Source organism: Pseudophryne corroboree, chromosome 6, assembly GCF_028390025.1.
Source record: "Pseudophryne corroboree isolate aPseCor3 chromosome 6, aPseCor3.hap2, whole genome shotgun sequence".
Taxonomy (NCBI): domain Eukaryota; kingdom Metazoa; phylum Chordata; class Amphibia; order Anura; family Myobatrachidae; genus Pseudophryne; species Pseudophryne corroboree.
Window position 1 is genome coordinate 767,820,486 of NC_086449.1, and position 19,017 is coordinate 767,839,502.

At 48.9% G+C, this 19,017-nt stretch overlaps 1 protein-coding gene across 3 annotated transcripts in view; it reads right to left on the reverse strand.

Moving 5' to 3' along the window:
• Positions 1-19,017, reverse strand: part of MATR3 (matrin 3) — a 68,993-nt gene that overhangs the window by 31,436 nt on the left and 18,540 nt on the right. For all 3 annotated transcript variants that reach the window (XM_063928628.1, XM_063928626.1, XM_063928627.1), the window contains exon 3: positions 17,919-17,980. In XM_063928628.1, coding sequence (XP_063784698.1) covers positions 17,919-17,980 — 62 coding nt within the window. The remainder of the gene's footprint in view (positions 1-17,918; positions 17,981-19,017) is intronic.

The following is a 19,017-nucleotide window of genomic DNA, read 5'->3' on the forward strand; positions in this document are numbered from 1 at the left end:
TGCTTTCTTAGGCTGTGAGGAAACCTGAGGTAAAAAAAATTTCTTCCCAGCTGTTGCTGTGGATACGAGGTCCCAGAGACCATCCCCAAACAATTCCTCACCCTTATAAGGCTCTATGTGCCTTTTAAAGTCAGCATCACCTGTCCAGTGTCGGGTCTCTAATACCCTCCTGACAGAATGGACATTGCATTAATTCTGGATGCCAGCCGGCAAAATATCCCTCTGTGCATCCCTCATATATAAGACGACGTCTTTAATATGCTCTTATGTTCGCAAAATAGTATCCCTGTTTGACAGGGTCACAGACCATGCTGCAGCAGCACTATCTGCAGGTCTCAGTCTAGTACCTGAGTGTGTAAATACAGACTTCAGGATAGCCTCCTGCTTTTTATCAGCAGGTACCTTCAAAGTGGCCGTATCCTAAGACGGCAGTGCCACCTTTTTTGACAAACGTGTGAGCGCCTTATCCACCCTAGGGGATATCTCCCAGCGTAACTTATCCTCTGGCGGGAAAGGGTATGCCATCAGTAACTTTTTAGAAATTTCTTATCGGGGGAACCCACGCTTTTTCACACTTCATTCACTCATTTGATGGGGGAACAAAACACTGCCTGCTTTTTCTCCCCACACATAAAACCCGTTTTTAGTGGTACTTGGGTTAATGTCAGAAATGTGTAACACATTTTTTTATTGCCGGGATCATGTAACGGATGTTCCTAGTGGATTGTGTATATGTCTCAACCTCGTCGACACTGGAGTCAGACTCCGTGTCGACATCTGTGTCTGCCATCTGAGGGAGCGGGCGTTTTTGAGCCCCCAATGGCCTTTGAGACGCCTGGGCAGGCGCGGCTGAGAAGCCGGCTGTCCCACAGCGGTTACGTCATCCAGCCTTTTATGTAAGGAGTTTACACTGTCGGTTTATACCTTCCACCTATCCATCCACTCTGGTGTCGGCCCCACAGGGGGCGACATCACATTTATCGGCATCTGCTCTGCCACCACATAAGCCTCCTCATCAAACGTGTCGACACAGCCGTACCGACACCGCACACACACAGGGAATGCTCTGACTGAGGACAGGACCCCACACAGCCCTTTGGGGAGACAGAGAGAGAGTATGCCAGCACACACCAGAGCGCTATATAATTTAGGGATTAACACTATATTGAGTGAATTTTTCCCAATAGCTGCTTGTATATACAATAAATTCACCTTAGGGTGTATATACAATATTGCGCCTAAATTTAGTGCCCCCCCTCTCTTTTTAACCCTTTGAGCCTGCAAACTACAGGGGAGAGCCTGGGGAGCTGTCTTCCAGCTGCACTGTGAAGAGAAAATGGCGCCAGTGTGCTGAGGGAGATAGCCCCGCCCCTTTTTCGCGGACTTTTCTCCCGCTTTTATATGGATTCTGGCAGGGGTATTTATCACATTTATAGCCTCTGGGGCTATATATTGTGATGATTTTGCCAGCCAAGGTATTTTTATTGCTGCTGAGGGCGCCCCCCCCCAACGCCCTGCACCCTCAGTGACCGGAGTGTGAAGTGTGTATGAGGAGCAATGGCGCACAGCTGCAGTGCTGTGCGCTACCTTGGTGAATACTGATGTCTTCTGCCGCCGATTTTCCGGACCTCTTCTTGCTTCTGGCTCTGTAAGGGGGACGGCGGCGCGGCTCCGGGAACGAACACCAAGGCCAGTTCCATGCGGTCGATCCCTCTGGAGCTAATGGTGTCCAGTAGCCTAAGCTAGCTGCAAGCAGGTAGGTTCGCTTCTTCTCCCCTTAGTCCCTCGATGCAGTGAGCCTGTTACCAGCAGGTCTCACTGTAAAATAAAAAACCTAAAATAAACTTTCTTTCTAGGAGCTCAGGAGAGCCCCTAGTGTGCATCCAGCTCGGCCGGGCACAGAAATCTAACTGAGGCTTGGAGGAGGGTCATAGTGGGAGGAGCCAGTGCACACCAGGTAGTCTAAAAGCTTTTTTAGTTGTGCCCAGTCTCCTGCGGAGCCGCTATTCCCCATGGTCCTTACGGAGTTCCCAGCATCCACTAGGACGTCAGAGAAACAGGATTTTGATACCTACCGGTAAATCCTTTTCTCCTAGTCCGTAGAGGATGCTGGGGTCCACATTAGTACCGTGGGGTATAGACTGTTCCGCAGGAGCCATGGGCACTTTAAGACTTATCTTGAGTGTGAACTGGCTCCTCCCTCTATGCCCCTACTCCAGACCTCAGTTATAGGAACTGTGCCCAGGGAGACTGACATTTCGAGGAAAAGGATTTTTGTTAACCAAGGGTGAGATACATACCAGCTCACAACACCGTACAACATGGCATTTAACTAAAACCAGTTAACAGTATGAACCAAAAAAATCAGCAACAGGCTGATCAAAACCAAAAACAACCTTTGTGCAACAAAAGCAATAACTATGAACAAGTACTGCAGATAGAGTCCGCACTGGGACGGGCGCCCAGCATCCTCTACGGACTAAGAGAAAAGGATTTACCGGTAGGTATTAAAATCCCATTTTCTCCTTCGTCCTAGAGGATGCTGGGGACTTCAAAAGGACCATGGGGTTTATACCAAAGCTCCAGACCGGGCGGGAGAGTGCGGATAACTCTGCAGCACCGATTGAGCAAACATGAGGTCCTCATCAGCCAGGGTATCAAACTTGTAGAATTTAGCAAAAGTGTTTGAACCCGACCAAGTAGCTGCTCGGCAAAGTTGTAGCGCAGAGACTCCCCGGGCAGCCGCCCAAGATGAGCACACCTTGCTCGTAGAATGGGCCTTCACTGAATTCGGTAACGGCAATCCAGCCGTAGAATGAGCATGCTGAATCGCATTACAGATCCAGCGTGCAATAGTCTGCTTCCAACAAGATTGGGGCTCCTGCTTCTAAGCATACAGGACAAACAGAGCCTCCGTTTTTCCTAATACGAGCCGTTCTGGCTACATAAATTTTCAAAGCTCTGACCACATCGAGAGACTTTGAAACAGCCAGGGCTTCAGTAGCCACAGGCACCACAATAGGTTGGTTTATGTGAAACGAAGAAACCACCTTTGGCAGTAATTGTTGACAAGTTCTCAATTCCGCTCTATCCTCATGGAAGATCAAATCGGGGCACTTGTGAGACAAAGCCGCTAATTCCGACACCCGCCTTGCGGACGCCAAGGCCAAAAGCATGACCACTTTCCAAGTGAGAAACTTCAACTCAACCTTTCGTAAAGGTTCAAACCAGTGTGACATAAGAAACTGCAACACCACGTTAATGTCCCATGGTGCCACAAATGCAGGTTCGATGTGCAGCACTCCCTTCACGAAAGTCTGAACCTCTGGAAGGGCGGGCAATTATTTTTGAAAGAAAATCGATAAGGCCGAAATCTGCACTTTAATGGAGCCTAATTTTAGGCCCGCATCCACACCTGCATGCAAAAAAATATATGGAGAAAACGACCCAGCTGAAATTCATCCGTAGGAGCCTACTTGGATTCACACCAAGACACATTCTCCAAATACGGTGATAATGCTTCGCCGTTACTTCCTTTCTAGCTTTAATTAGAGTGGGGATGACCTCACCGGGAATACCCTTCCGAACTAGGATTTGGCGTTCAACCGCCACGCCGTCAAACGCAACCGCGGTAAGTCTAGGAACACACACGGCCCTTGCTGTAATAGGTCCTCTCTTAGAGGAAGAGGCCGGGGATCTCCTGAGTAATTCCTGCAGATCCGGATACCAGGCTCTCCGTGGCCAATCTGGAACAATAAGTATCGCCTAAACCCTTGTTCTTCTTATGATCCTTATCACCTTTGGAATGAGTGGAAGTGGAGGGAACACATACCGACTGAAACACCCACAGTGTCACCAGGGAGTCCACTGCACTGGCTTGAGGGTCCCTTGACCTGGAACAATACCTCTGAAGCTTCTTGTTGAGGCGAGACGCCATCAGAATTCCCCAATGACTTGTCACTTCTGCAAATACCTCCTGGATGAATATCGTGTTTGCTGAGGAAGTCTGCTTCCCAGTTGTCCACGCCCGGAATGAAGACCGCTGACAGAGCGCTTGTATGTTTATCCGCCCAGCTGAGAACTTTTGTGGTCTCCACCATCGCCGCTCTGCTCTTTGTTCCACCCTGGCGGTTTATGTACGCCACTGCTGTAATGTTGTCCGACTGAATCAGGACGGGCAGACCGCGAAGAAGATGTTCAGCTTGTAGAAGGTCGTTGTAAATGGCTCTTAATTCCAGAATGTTTATGTGCAGACAAGCTTCTTGGCATGACAATTTTCCCCCTGTGTAGTCACCAGGACCCAGTACTGGATCCCGAACCTGTGTCCCTCCAGGAGGTGCAAACTGTGGAGCCACCACAGGAGATACTCTAGTCCTGGAGGATAGGCTTATTTTCCGGTGCATGTGCAGGTGAGACCCGGACCACTTGTCCAACAGGTCCCACTGAAACACCCTGGCATGGAACCTGACAAACGGAATGGCTTTGTATGCTGCCACCATCTTCCCCAGCACCCGCGTGCATTGATGAATCGACACTCTTGCCGGTTTCAGAATCTCCTTGACCAAGTACTGGATTTCCAGAGCTTTTTCTACTGGGAGGAAGACTCTCTGCAGTTCAGTGTCTAGGATCATGCCCAAGAATGACAGCCGTGTTGTCGGAACCAACTGTGACTTTGGCAAATTTAGGAGCCAACCATGTTGTTGCAGGACTGTCAGGGAGAGCGCAACGTTTTTTTAGTAACTGCTCCTTTGATCTCACCTTTATCAGAAGATTGTCCAAGTACGGGATAATTGTGACACCCTGCTTGCGCAGGAGCACCATCATTTCCGCCATTACTTTGGTCTTTCCACGGCTCCGAGGATTTTCACCAAACAGCAACGTCTGAAATTGGTAATTACAATCCTGAACAGCAAACCTCAGGTAAGCTTGATGTGGAGGAAATATTGGGACATGTAAGTAGGCATCTTATGTCGACTGACGCCATAAAATCCCCCCCTTCCAGACTGGAAATCACTGCTCGGAGAGATTCCATCTTGAATTTGTTTTAGAAAGAAACTGAGGGATTTTAGGTTCAGAATCGGTCTGACCGAGCCATCCTGCTTCAGGACCACGAACAGGCTTGAATAAAAACCTTCTCCCAGTTGTGACGGGGGGACCGTGACAATAACTTTCTGCAGACACAGCTTTTGTATCGCAAGGGGGCAAGACTGAAAGGACTGCATCTGATAAGGAGGCGTATTTTGTTGTGCAGGGACATACGGTAGAAAAGAGGACTTGCCCGCGGTAGCTGTAGATACCAGGTCCGTGAGGCCATCACCAAACAAAACACCACCTTTATACGGCAGAGCCTCCATAGCCCTCTTAGAGTCAGCATCACCATTCCATTGATGAGTCCATAAAGCTCTCTGAGCCGAGATTGCCATGGCATTGGCCCTTGATCCCAAGAGTCCAATATCTCTCGCAGTCTCCCTTTGATACACTGCAGCGTCCCTGATATGACCCAGCGTCAAAAGAACGCTATCCCTCTATCCAGGGTGTCCAAGTCAGATAATAAGTTATCTGCCCACTTTTAAATTGCACTACTCACCCATGCTGATGCCACTGCAGGTCTGAGCAGTGTACCTGTAGAGACAAATAGATTTCAAAGTAGTTTCCTGCTTACGATCCACAGGATCTTTCAGGGCCGCCGTATCAGGGGACGGGAGCGCCACCTTCTTGGACAGCCGTGCTAGCGCCTTGTCCATATTGGGGGTTGACTCCCACTTTTTCCTATCCTCAGAGGGAAACCGGTATGCCAAAATTCTTTTGGGAATCAGCAACTTTTTGTCAGGAATTTCCCAAGCCTTTTCAAAAAGAGTATTCAGTTCATGAGAGGGAGGAAAAGTTACCGGAGGTTTCTTTCCTTTAAACATACAGACCCTTGTCTCAGGAACAGCAGGGTCTTCCGTGATATGTAACACTTATTTTATTGCCACAATCATGTACTGAATGCTCTTAGCCAGTTTAGGATTCAACCTGGCATCACCATAGTAGACACTGGAGTCCAAATCCGTGTCGGTATCCGTATCTGCTATCTGGGTAAACGAACGTTTCTGTGACCCTGAGGGGGTCTGAGTTTGTGACAAAACATCTTCCATGGATTGTTTCCATGCTTGGTTCTGAGACTCAGATTTGTCTAATTTCTTATGCAACGAAGCCACACTTGCATTTAAGACACTCCACATATCTACCCAATCAGCAGTCGGTGGCACCGACAGTCACTCCCACATTCTGTTCTGCCCCCACACCAGCCTCCTCCTGGGAAGAGCATTCAGCCTCGGACATGTCGACACACGCGTACCGACACCCACTATCACACTGGGCTATAGGGAACAGACCCACAGTAAGGCCCTTCAGAGAGACAGAGAGGGAGATTGCCAGCTCACACCCAGCGCCTCACTTGGTCTGAAGGCATATACAATGCCCCAGACCTTGCAGCGCTTTTATATATTTATATATTCAACACCAAATATGCTGTGCCCCCGCCCCCTCCCCTGTTTTTGCACCCTGTTACTTGTGATAGAAGTAAAGGGCCAGGACCAGGGTCTCTGCAGCTTGCTGTGAAGAGAAAAGATGGCACTGATAAGAGCTGGAAGGACGAAGTCCCACACCCTAAATGACGCGCTTGTGTCCCGCTTATTTTTATACTGGCGGGGGTCTGTATACAGTGCCTGCGCACTGTATACCTCTGTGCCAGATCTTAAGAGGTTTTATTGCTGCCCAGGACACTCCCACTGCGCCCTGCACCCGTGTAGTGCAGTTTGTGAGCGGGTGTAATGGCGCGCAGCGCGACCGCTGCGCGGTACCTCTGAGACCGCCTTCACTGAAGCCTTCTTTGCTTCGGTTACTCACCCGGCTTCTCTTTGGGTCTGTGAGGTGGCGCGGCTCCGGGAACGAGCAGCTAGGCTATACCAAGTGATCAGACCCTCTGGAGCTAATGGTGTCCAGTAGCCTAAGAGGCAGAGCCTTTAACTCGCAGAAGTAGGTCGGCTTCTCTCCCCCTCAGTCCCACGATGCAGGGAGCCTGTTGCCAGCAGTGCTCCCTGAAAACAATAAGCCTAACAGAAAGTGTTTTCTAGAGAAACACTGTAGAGCTCCCCTAGTGTGTCCAGTCTCTCTGGGCACAGAATCTAACCGAGGTCTGGAGGAGGGGCATAGAGGGAGGAGCCAGTTCAAACCCATTTAAAGTCTTAAAGTGCCCATGTCTCCTGCGGATCCAGTCTATACACCATGGTCCTTTTGGAGTCCCCAGCATCCTCTAGGACGAAGGAGAAAATAAGAATTTACTCACCGGTAATTCTATTTCTCGTAGTCCGTAGTGGATGCTGGGTACTCCGTAAGGACCATGGGGTATAGACGGGCTCCGCAGGAGACTGGGCACTCTTAAAAGAAAGATTAGGTACTATATCTGGTGTGCACTGGCTCCTCCCTCTATGCCCCTCCTCCAGACCTCCGTTAGGGAAACTGTGCCCGGAAGAGCCGACATTACTAGGAAAGGATTTGGAATCCAGGGTAAGACTCATACCAGCCACACCAATCACCGTACAACTCGTGATAACTATACCCAGTTAACAGTATGAACAATAACTGAGCCTCTCTCAACAGATGGATCATACAATAACCCTTTAGTTAAGCAATAACTATATACATGTATTGCACAGAGTCCGCACTTGGGACGGGCTCCCAGCATCCACTACGGACTACAAGAAATAGAATTACCGGTGAGTAAATTCTTATTTTCTCTGACGTCCTAGTGGATGCTGGGTACTCCATAAGGACCATGGGGATTATACCAAAGCTCCCAAACGGGCGGGAGTGCGGGGATGACTCTGCAGCACCGAATGAGCAAACTCAAGGTCCTCCTCAGCCAGGGTATTAAACTTGTAGAATTTTGCAAAAGTGTTTGAACCCGACCAAGTAGCAGCTCGGCAAAGTTGTAAAGCCGAGACCCCTCGGGCATGCGCCCAAGAAGAGCCCACCTTCCTCGTGGAATGGGCTTTTACGGATTTAGGATGCGGCAGTCCAGCCGCAGAATGTGCAATCTGAATCGTGCTACAGATCCAGCGAGCAATAGTCTGCTTTGAAGCAGGAGCACCCAGCTTGTTGGGTGCATGCAGGATGAATAGCGAGTCAGTTTTTCTGACTCTAGCCGTCCTGGAAACAAAGTTTCAGGGCCCGGACTACGTCCAGCAACTTGGAATCCTCCAAGTCCCTAGTAGCCGCAGGCACCACAATAGGTTGGTTCAAATGAAACGATGATACCACCTTAGGAAGGAATTGGGGACGAGTCCTCCATTCTGCCCTTTCCATATGGAAGATCAGATATGGGCTTTTACATGACAAAGCCGCCAATTCTGACACACGCCTAGTCCAAGCTAAGGCCAAAAGCATGACCACTTTCCACGTGAGATATTTTAGCTCCACGGTCTTAAGTGGCTCAAATCAGTGGGATTTTAGGAATCCAACACACGTTAAGATCCCAAGGTGCCACTGGAGGCACAAAAGGGGCTGAATATGCAGCACCCCTGTAACAACGTCCGAACTTCAGGCAGTGAAGCCAGTTCTTTTTGAGAGAAAAAGGGATAGGGCCGAAATCTTGGCCTTTATGGATCCTAATTTTAGGCCCATAGTCACTCCTGACTGTAGGAAGTGCAGGAATCGACCCCCCTGGAATTCCTCTGTAGGGCCTTCCCGGCCACACACCAAGCAACCTATTTTCGCCATATACAGTGAAAAAGTCTTGCTGTCACGTCTTTCCTAGCCTTTATCAGCGTAGGAATAACTGCATCCGGAATGCCCTTTTCCGCTAGGATCCGGCGTTCAACCGCCATGCCATCCAACGCAGCCGCGGTAAGTCTTGGATCAGACAGGGTCCCTGTTGCAACATGTCCTGACTGAGAGGCAGAGGCCATGGGTCCTCTGAGAGCATTTCTTGCAGTTCCGGGTACAGAGTCCTTCTTGGCCAATCCGGAGCAAAGAATATTGTTCACACTCCTCCGTTTATTACAATTCTCAGCCCTTGGGTCTGAGAGGAAGAGGAGGGAATATATAGACCGACTGGAACACCCACGGTGTTACTAGTGCGACCACAGCTATCGCCTGAGAGTCCCTTGACCCAGCGTAAAACCTTTTTCATCTTTTTATTGAGGTGGGACGCCATGTAGTCCACCTGAGGCAGTTTCCATCAATTTGCAAAACTGCGTGAAGACTTCCTGATGAAGTCACCACTTTCCCGGGTGGAGGTCATGTCCACTCCCGGAATGAACACTGCTGACAGTGCGCTTACTTGATTTTCCGCCCAGCGAAGAATTCTGGTGGCTTCTACCCTCGCCACTCTGCTGGTTTACATGAGCCCCTGCGGTCTGACTGGATCAGAACCGGTTGGTCGCGAAGCAGGAACTCCGCTTGACTTAGGGCGTTGTATATGGCCCTTAGTTCCAGGATATTGATGTGAAGGCAAGTCTGTTGGCTTGACCACAAACCTTGGAATTTTCTGCCCTGTGTAACTGCCCCCCACCCTCGGAGGCTTGCATCCGTAGTCACCAGGACCCAGTCCTGAATGCCGAATCTGCGGCCCTCGAGAAGGTGAGCACTCCGCAGCCACCACAGTAGAGACACCCTGGACCTGGGGGATAGGGTGATTAACCGATGCATCTGAAGATGTGATCCAGACCACTTGTCCAGTAAGTTCCATTGTCCTTGCATGGAACCAGCCGAAGGGGACGGCCTCGTATGATGCCATCATCCTTCCCAGGACTCGAGTGCAGTGAAGCACTGACACCTGTTTTGGTTTTCAATAGATTCCTGACCAGTGTCATGAGCTCCTGAGCTCTCTCTATCGGGAGATAAACCCTCTTCTGGTCTGTGTCTAGGATCATGCCTAGGCGAGGCAGATGAGCTGTAGGAACCAACTGCGACTTCGGAATATATAGAATTCAGTCGTGTTGCCGTTTTACTTCCAGAGAAGGTGATACGCTGTCCAGCAACTGCTCTCTTGATCTCGCTTTTATGAGGAGATCATCCAAGTATGTGATAATAGTGACACCTTGCTTCCGTAGGAGCACCATCATATCCGCCATTACCTTGGTGAAATTGGTAATGACAATCCCGTACCGCAATTCTGAGGTACGCCTGATGAGGTGGATAAATGGGGACACGAAGGTATGCATCCCTTATGTCCCGATTCATTTCAGGCTTGCAATGACCGCTCTTAGCGATTCCATCTTGAACCTGAACCTTTTCAGGTATATGTTCAGGGATTTTAATTCAATATGGGTCTAACCGAACCGTCTGGTTTCGGGATTATAACATGGTCGAATAATAACACCCTCTTGTTGAAGGAGGGGACCCTTGACCACCACCTGTTGAAGATACAATTTACGAATTGCAGTTAACACTGGCTCCCTCTCTTGGGGGGAAGCCCGCCGGGTCCTCGGTGAGGGGACATCTTCTCACAGTCCAGCCTGTATACCTGCGATACAATTTCTATTGCCCAGGGATCTAACAGGGAGTGAACCCACTTGTGGCTGAACTTAAGAAGGCGTGTCCCCACCGGGCCTAGCTCCGCCTGTGGAGCCCCAGCGACATGCGGTGGATTTTTGTAGAGGCCGGGGAGGACTTCTGTTCCTGGGGACTAGCTGTGTTGTACAGCTTCTTTCCTCTGCCCCCGGCTCTGACAAGAAAGGACGCACCTCAGACTTTGTTTCTTTATTCGAAAAGCTGCATTTAATAATGTCGTGCTTTCCTAGGCTGTGCAGGAATATAAGGCAAAATATCAGAATTACCAGCTATAGCTGTGGAGACCAGGCCCGAGAACCCTTCTCCACACAATCCTCAGCCTTCCATATGCCTCTTAAGTCGGCATCATCTGTCCAATGTATATTCTACAGGACACGTCAAGCAGAAATCGACATAGCTTTTGTCTCTAGGACCCAGTATACTCATGTCCCTTTGGGCATGCTTTATAATTATATATCTATCACTTAAGACAGCATCTTAAAATATTTATATGCATACTAGGGTCTCAATCTCTGCTGATAAGGTACCTGTCCACGCTGCCACAGCGCTATAAACCCATGCCGACACAATCGCCGATCTGGGTAGTATACTAGAATGTGCACACTATCTGCAGGATCCCTGAGAATAGCTAGTGCAAACAGGACACCCAAGGGGAAGATTCTCAACACATCCTGGCCCTAGTGGGGAAAGCATACAGCCTGAGAATTCTCTTGTGGGAAGCTGCCGTCTCTTGTCTGGAGATTCCCGCTCTTTTTCCTCATGAGAGGAGGGAAATTTACCTCAGCATTCTTCCCCTTAACATGTGTACTCTCGTGTCAGGGACAGATGAGTCATCAGTGATATGCAAATCATCTTTTATTCCAATAATCATATATTGAATATCTTTTAGCCCTCTTGGCTGTAACTTTGCATTATCGTAGTCGACAGTGGAGTTAAACTCCGTGTCGATACTTTGTTATTTTGGATAGTGAGCATAGAGAGACTCTGAAGGACTCTGACATAGGGACAGACCAGGGAAGATTTCCTTTCTGTTCCCTAACCTTTTGTGCAATAATTTTACCTCGGCACTTACACATATCCAAACAGGTGTCGGCGTTGTTGACGGAGACACCCTCCCACATCCGCTCTATCACCTCCTTAGAGGAGCCTTTTACCTCAGACATGTCGACACACGCGTACCGACACCACACACACAGGGGATGCTCTATTTGAAGGCAGTTCCCCCACCAGGCCCTTTGGAGAGACAGAGAGTATGCCAGCACACACCACAGCGCTATATAATACAGGGATGTACACTATACTGAGTGATTTTTCCCCTATAGCAGCTTATATACACAGTTTTTCGCCTAAATTTATGTGCCCCCCCCTCTTTTTTACCCTTTGTGTACCAGGATACTGCAGGGGGGAGAGCCTGGGGAGCTTCCTTCCAGCTGAGCTGTGAAGAGAAAATGGCGCTGGTGTGCTGAGGAAGAAGGCCCGGCCCCCTCAGCGGCGGGCTTCTGTCCTTTTAGGTACTTTAATGGCGGGGGTTAATGCACATATACAGTTTATCAGACTGTATTATGTGCTTTTCGCCAAGTAAGGCAATCTAATTGCTGCCCAGGGCGCCCCCCCCAGCGCTCTGCACCCATCAGTGACCGGAGTGTGTGGTGTGCTAAGGGAGCAATGGCGCACAGCTGCAGTGCTGTGCGCTACCTTAATGAAGACCGGAGTCTTCAGCCGCCGATTTTCAACTTCTCTTCGTTCTTCTGGCTCTGCAAGGGGGACGGCGGCGCGGCTCCGGGACCGGACGACCGAGGACTGGGCCTGTGTTCGATCCCTCTGGAGCTAATGGTGTCCAGTAGCCTTAGAAGCCCAAGCTAGCTGCAAGCAGGTAGGTTCGCTTCTCTCCCCTCAGTCCCACGTAGCAGTGAGTCTGTTGCCAGCAGATCTCACTGAATATAAAAAACCTAACAAAAACTTTCTTTTCTAGGAAGCTCAGGAGAGCCCCTAGGGTGCATCCAGCTCTGGCCGGGCACAGATACTAACTGAGGTCTGGAGGAGGGGCATAGAGGGAAGAGCCAGTGCACACCAGATATAGTACCTAATCTTTCTTTTAAGAGTGCCCAGTCTCCTGCGGAGCCCGTCTATACCCCATGGTCCTTACGGCGTACCCAGCATCCACTAGGACGTCAGAGAAAAGTATTTACCGGTAGGAATTAAAATCCTGTTTTCTCATACGTCCTAGAGGATGCTGGGGTCCACTTCAGTACCATGGGGTTATACTAAAGCTCCAGTACGGGCGGGAGAGTGCGGATGATCCTGCAGCACCGATTGACCAAACTTGAGGTCCTCATCGGCCAAGGTGTCAAACTTGTAAAAACTTCGCAAACGTGTTTGCCCTTGACCAAGTAGCTGCTCGGCAAAGTTGTAATGCCGAGACCACCCGGGCATACGCCCAGGATGAGCCCATCTTTCTAGTAGAATGGGCATGCACCGAATTCGGTATCGGCAATCCTGCCGGGGGATGAGCATGCTGAATCGTACCTCTGATCCAGCGCGCAAAGGTCTGCTTAGAAGCAGGACACCCAATCTTGTTGGGAACATACAGGACAAACAGAGCCTCTGTTTTCCGTATTCGAGCTGTTCTTGCAACATAAATTCTCAAAGCTCTGACCACATCCAGAGACTTTGAACCAGCTAAGGTGTCAGTAGCCACTGGCACCACAATAGGTTGGTTTATATGGAAAGAAGAAACCACCTTAGGAAGAAATTGCTGACTAATTCATAACTCAGCCCCATCTTCATGGAAAATCAAGTACGGGCTCTTGTAAGACAAGGCCCCTAACTCAGACACCCTTCTTGCGGATGCCAAGGCCAACAGCATGACCACTTTCCAAGTGAGAAACTTCAATTCTATCTCCTGAAGAGGTTCAAACCAATCCGATTGAACTGCAACACCACGTTAAGGTCCCATGGTGCCACAGGAGGCACAAATAGAGGTTGGATGTGCAGAACCCCTTTCACGAAGATCTGAACTTCTGGAAGGGAGGCCAATTGTTTCTGAAAGAAAACGGACAAGGCCAAAATCTGGACCTTGATTGAACCCAATTGTAGGCCCGCAACCACCCCCGCCTGAAGAAAACGTCCTAACTGAAACTCTTCAGTTGGAGCCTTCTTGGATTCACACCAAGACACATTTTCTCCAAATACAGTGGTAATGTTTAAACATTACCCGTTTCCTGGCCTGAATCAGAGTGGGAATGACTTCTTTGGGAATACCCTTTCAGGCTAGGATTCGGCGCTCAACAGCCATACCGTCAAACGTAGCCGCGGTAAGTCTTGATACAAGCACTGCCCCTGCTGCAGCAGGTTCTCGCGAAGAGGAAGAGGCCGGGGATCTTCTATGAGCAACTCCTGAAGATCTGGATACCAAGCCCTCCTTGGCCAGTCCGGGACAACAAGGATCGCTCGAACCCTTGTTCTTCTTATGATCTTGAGAACTTTCGGCATGAGTGGAGGGAAGACATACACTGACTGAAACACCCACTGGGTCACTAGTGCATCCACTGCTATTGCTTGAGGGTCTCTCGACCTGGAACAATATCACCTTGCACATATCACTGGTTCATCACTTCCTTATGCCTTTTGCAGGTTAATACATCTGTGCCCAATATCTCTGAAGCTTTTTGTTGAGACGAGATGCCATCATGTCTGCTTGAGGAACTCCCCAAAGACCTGTCACCTCTGCAAAGACTTCTTGGTGGAGGCCCCATTCTCCTGGATGGAGATTGTGTCTGCTGAGGAAGTCTGCTTCCCAGTTGTCCACTCCCGAAATTAAAATTGCCGACAGAGCTCTTGCATGTCTTTCTGCCCAGAGGAGGATCTTTGACACCTCTGCCATTGCTGCTCTGCTTTTCGTTCTGCCCTGACAGTTTATGTACGCGACTGCTGTTACATTGTCTGACTGGATCTGTACGGGTTGATCTTGAAGAAGATGCACAGCTTGTAGAAGGCCATTGTAAATTGCTCTCAATTCCAGAACATTTATGTGAAGACAAGTTTCTTGACTTGACCATCTTCCTTGGAAGCTTTCCCCCTGTGCAACTGCTCCCCAACCTCGGAGACTTGCAATCCTGAATCCCGAACATGCGTCCCTCTAGTAGGAGAGAACTCTGTAGCCACCACAGGAGCGAAATTCTGGCTTTGGATGACAGGATTATCCTCTGGTGCATGTGAAGGTGAGATCCGGACCACTTGTCCAACAGGTCCCACTGGAATACTCTGGCATGGAATCGGCCAAACTCTATGGCCTCATAGGCCGCTACCATCTTTCCCAACAACCAAATGCATTGATGAATCGACACTCTTGTTGGTTTCAGAATTTGTTTGACCATTCTCTGGATTTCCAGAGCCTTTTCTACTGGAAGAAATACCCTCTGTACTTCTGTGTATAGTATCATCCCCAGAAACGATAATCTTGTCGTCAGTTCCAACTGTGATTTTGGAAAACCTGATGATTCACACTATTAGTGTTGGCTCTAAGCTTCTTTCGCAGGGCGCTGCGCCCTGCCCCTTTTCTGAGTGACCAAAAGCGCCCTTCCCGTTTGTGCCCGCCCTGCCGATCACCAAAGGACTGCCTTCTCCCCGCGCCAGCACTGATAGCTTTCAGTTGAAGGTGGAGACAGGGTCAGCGTGCAGCGGGGAGGAGCAGCCAATCAGAGCCTGCGGTGTCTCCCGCCCGCCAGTCCTCCGGCATGTTTTGAAATTCTCCCTCACCACGGCGACCTGGGCTCCGCCGTCAGCATTAAGAGACTGGACCCGCTGACCCGGCACAGCGCCCTCCTCCGCAACGGTGAGTGCTGCACTCCCTGGTGCAGCGTGCCTCAGTGCTGCCTTCCCTGGTGCAGCGTGCCTCAGTGCTCCCTCCCTGGTGCAGCGTGCCTCAGTGCTCCCTCCCTGGTGCAGCGTGCCTCAGTGCTCCCTCCCTGGTGCAATGTGTATAACGTTCTCTACCTGTCGCAGTGTGTATAGGAGGTTCTACCTGGTGCAATGTGTATTAGGTGCACCACTGTGTGGTGTAATGTGAATTGCCACTATTATGTATCCACGCCCCTTCCCCACGAAACAACGCCACTAAATTTTTGCTGCGCGCACTGTCCATGTATTCACCTATTGGAATGAGAGCACCAAGCATTATAGTATGTACCTAATTTTGCCCTTCTAGCTTAAAAATGTGCCCTCCCGAATGAAAAATGTGCCCTCCCGTGATCAGCACCCTGCCCTAAAAAAAAATCCTAGCGTGAACACTACACTATCACTCAAGTCTTTCACCCATTCAGGCTCGTGGTGTGCCGGCAGCACCACCACATTACAACTCTGTGTCCCTAAAATGGCTCCCTAGGGGGAAGAGCTCCCTGCCTCAGACATGTCACACGTGCACAATCACACCACAGACACTCCGGGGCTTAATGGGGACAGACCCACAGTAAAGTCTGTCAGAAGGACACAGAAAGGAATTGCCAGTTCACAACTCAGCGCCAAAAGAAAAAAATCCCTGTGTCGCATACTTTGTACACAGAGATCTTCAAGCGCTTTATATGACGAATAATATGTTTTAGCGCCATATATTACATTTCCCTCCCGTTTTTTTTTTGCACCCTGATACTTGCTTCAGAGGTGGACAGGAGGATCAGCGTTTCTTGCCCTGCAGCTGCTGGGAGAAAATGGCGCTGAGCAATGTGCTGGCTGCCTGAGGAAGAAGCCCCACTCCCTGTAATGGCGCGTTTTTCCTCAGCTTTAGAATAGATATTTATACTGGCGGGGGTGTAGGACAGTGTAAATACAAAGTATGGTACGCTTTGCCAGTGAGACTAGGTTTCATGCTGCCCAGGTCCTCCTCCCCCCTGTGCAGTGTGTTATGGATAGCATGTTCGCGCAGTGTTCCCGCTCGCTGCGCGGTACCTTGAGCCGTCACGATGACCGGAGATCCCTCTCTGCAGATCTCCGGTAATAATACTCGCGCTTCTTCTGGCTCTGTTAGGGGGGTGACGGCATGGTGAGTGAGCGCGTAGCCGCAGTTAGTGTTCAGTTCCCTTCAGGAGCTAATGGTGTCCTGTCAGCAAGAAGCAGAGCCATGAAACTCTTTAGGAAGTTGGGTCCTACTTCTCCCCCCTAAGTCCCACGAAGCAGGGAGACTGTTGCCAGCAGTCTCCCTGAAAATAAAAAAACCTAACAAAGTCTTTCAGTGAAACGCAGTAGAGCTCCACTGGAGTGCGACCAGTCTGCCTGGGCACATTTTCTAAACTGAGGTCTGGAGGAGGGGCATAGAGGGAGGAGCCAGCTCACACTCTAGAAAAGTCTTAAAGGGCCCATGGCTCCTGCGGAACAGTCTATACCCCATGGTACTGGTGGACCCCAGCATCCTCTAGAACGTATGGGAAAACCATTTAAGAAAAAAAAAAGCCGTGCTGACCTGCCATGTGTCGACCAATAGTGGTAGACCTAATGATTGACGACCATAAAATGGTCGAACGTCCAAACGGATACCGGTGGTCAAATTGTGTGCAAGTGTGAATAAGTACATTAACCCTTATGTTTTAACAGCCATAATTGGGCTGGTAAGGCGATACATGCATATTATGTCACACCTTATTCACAGTGCTAGTATCCTGTGGGTCCGCCTGTGACTGCAACTCGTGAATATTATAGCTAATCACATCAAACAAGTCCACTATGCCGAGTCATAATACTTCATGGGTAATGTTCTAATTAAATAATGCGTTGTCCTATAATTTTGGTACAGACAGTGCTTTTTATTTCCTCAAATGGGTATGTATTTAGGTCTAATATTTCCATTTCATATGATATGGTCAAGCACTCTCCGTGGAGATAGTGAAGAGGTTATATTTGAGGCGCCTGTAACTGGTTTATATAGGAGACCCATTTGTGCATGAGACTTATCCCTAATACACTGTACTTCCTATATCAACATCACTTCCATAGGTTATGTGCTTATATTTTAACACGTGTAGTTATCGTGCACTTTCCATAGGTATAGGTTATGGGATAGTGTTACAGGCACGGTGTCTGCCTCCCCGCATCTGTGCTGCAGTCGTTTGCAAGCCGCTAGCACCCGCTTCCACCAGCCTGGCCACGTGTAACCGCTCTGAGACAGTTAGCTTTGTGCGGCTAGCTGTCTCTCCGGCGCTCACACCGTCGCAGCCCACACAGAGCGATACAGTCAAGCGGTAGTGACCAGAATGATATACATTAGCACAGCAACACTTGAACATAGGAATCGCTGCAACACATTGTATGGAATTACTTCCACACATTAGAAAAATGAGGTACATTAAAGTAAGCAAAAATACTTTACGTACATTTCAAGCAGCAGCAGGCGTTGTCGTCTATGTGCACGGCCGCCAATATGGTCATTCCAATTCTGCAAGAACGGCAAGATTAATATCACAGATCAGAGTATTACAAGTCACATGCAGAAGCGCTGTCCAACAAGACAGACGGGGGCCAAGTTCAGGCCTCCAAACCTATTCTTGGAAGACTTCATTTGAGAAACGAAGTAATAAGTCTAGTCATGTTTCCGCCATAAGTGAAACATTCCACTTTGCTAGGCTAAAACATATTTCAAAATGAAGGCATTTGCTGAAATCACACTGCCCAAAAAACGGAAAGGAAATCAGCCAAGGAAAAGTCAGTATAAAGTGCAAGTCTACAAAAATGCTTACACCAAATAAAGAGTCCTCCTATCCCCCCTTCCCAAGGAACAAGGATAGCTAGATATGATGGTGTTCCACTTCTGCTAAATGAGCAGACAGTATGGCTGAATATCAGATCTTAGAATTTGCTGAAGAGGCCGGTTACCAGCCAAGGGTTCCATTAAAGAAAAAAAAAAAGTCCAATCAAATGTGTAACCCAGGGAAGACGTGAAGCCCTAAATATTCGGTAAACAAAATAAGCCCTAGCTACTTGGCTTGCGCAAGGTTGTAAGTATTTCTTCAGGAGTTGTGGAAAAAAAAAAAGTGCTTTATTAAAGTTGTTTAAGCTCTTGTCTCGTTGGACCTTCTATATAAATAAGATTGACCAGATTCAAGGAACCTGGTGCCCTATGTGTACAATGCTAGAGCAATGTTGGATTGCCAGTCTGTTGATTTTAGGAGGTAAGGAGGCAAGTTAAGGTGTATTCACAGAGATCTAAAGATCGTACAAAGGAAGTGATTGGGAGAAAATGAATCGGTTCACTTTGAGAATCTTGGCCATGTGGTTCCTGGGATTTATCCAGGCCTGTATTGTTTAGACAGTACTGGTTGAATAACCGTTTAAATGAAATGTCAGATCAGAAACCAAAGAGGATGACGTTACATGTAATTAAAGATTTAATGTACATCCTATGTCAAAGCTTGCTTCCATAATTTGAATATCACATTAGCAAGCCGACTGCATGCGTACTAAAAGCCTGTATAA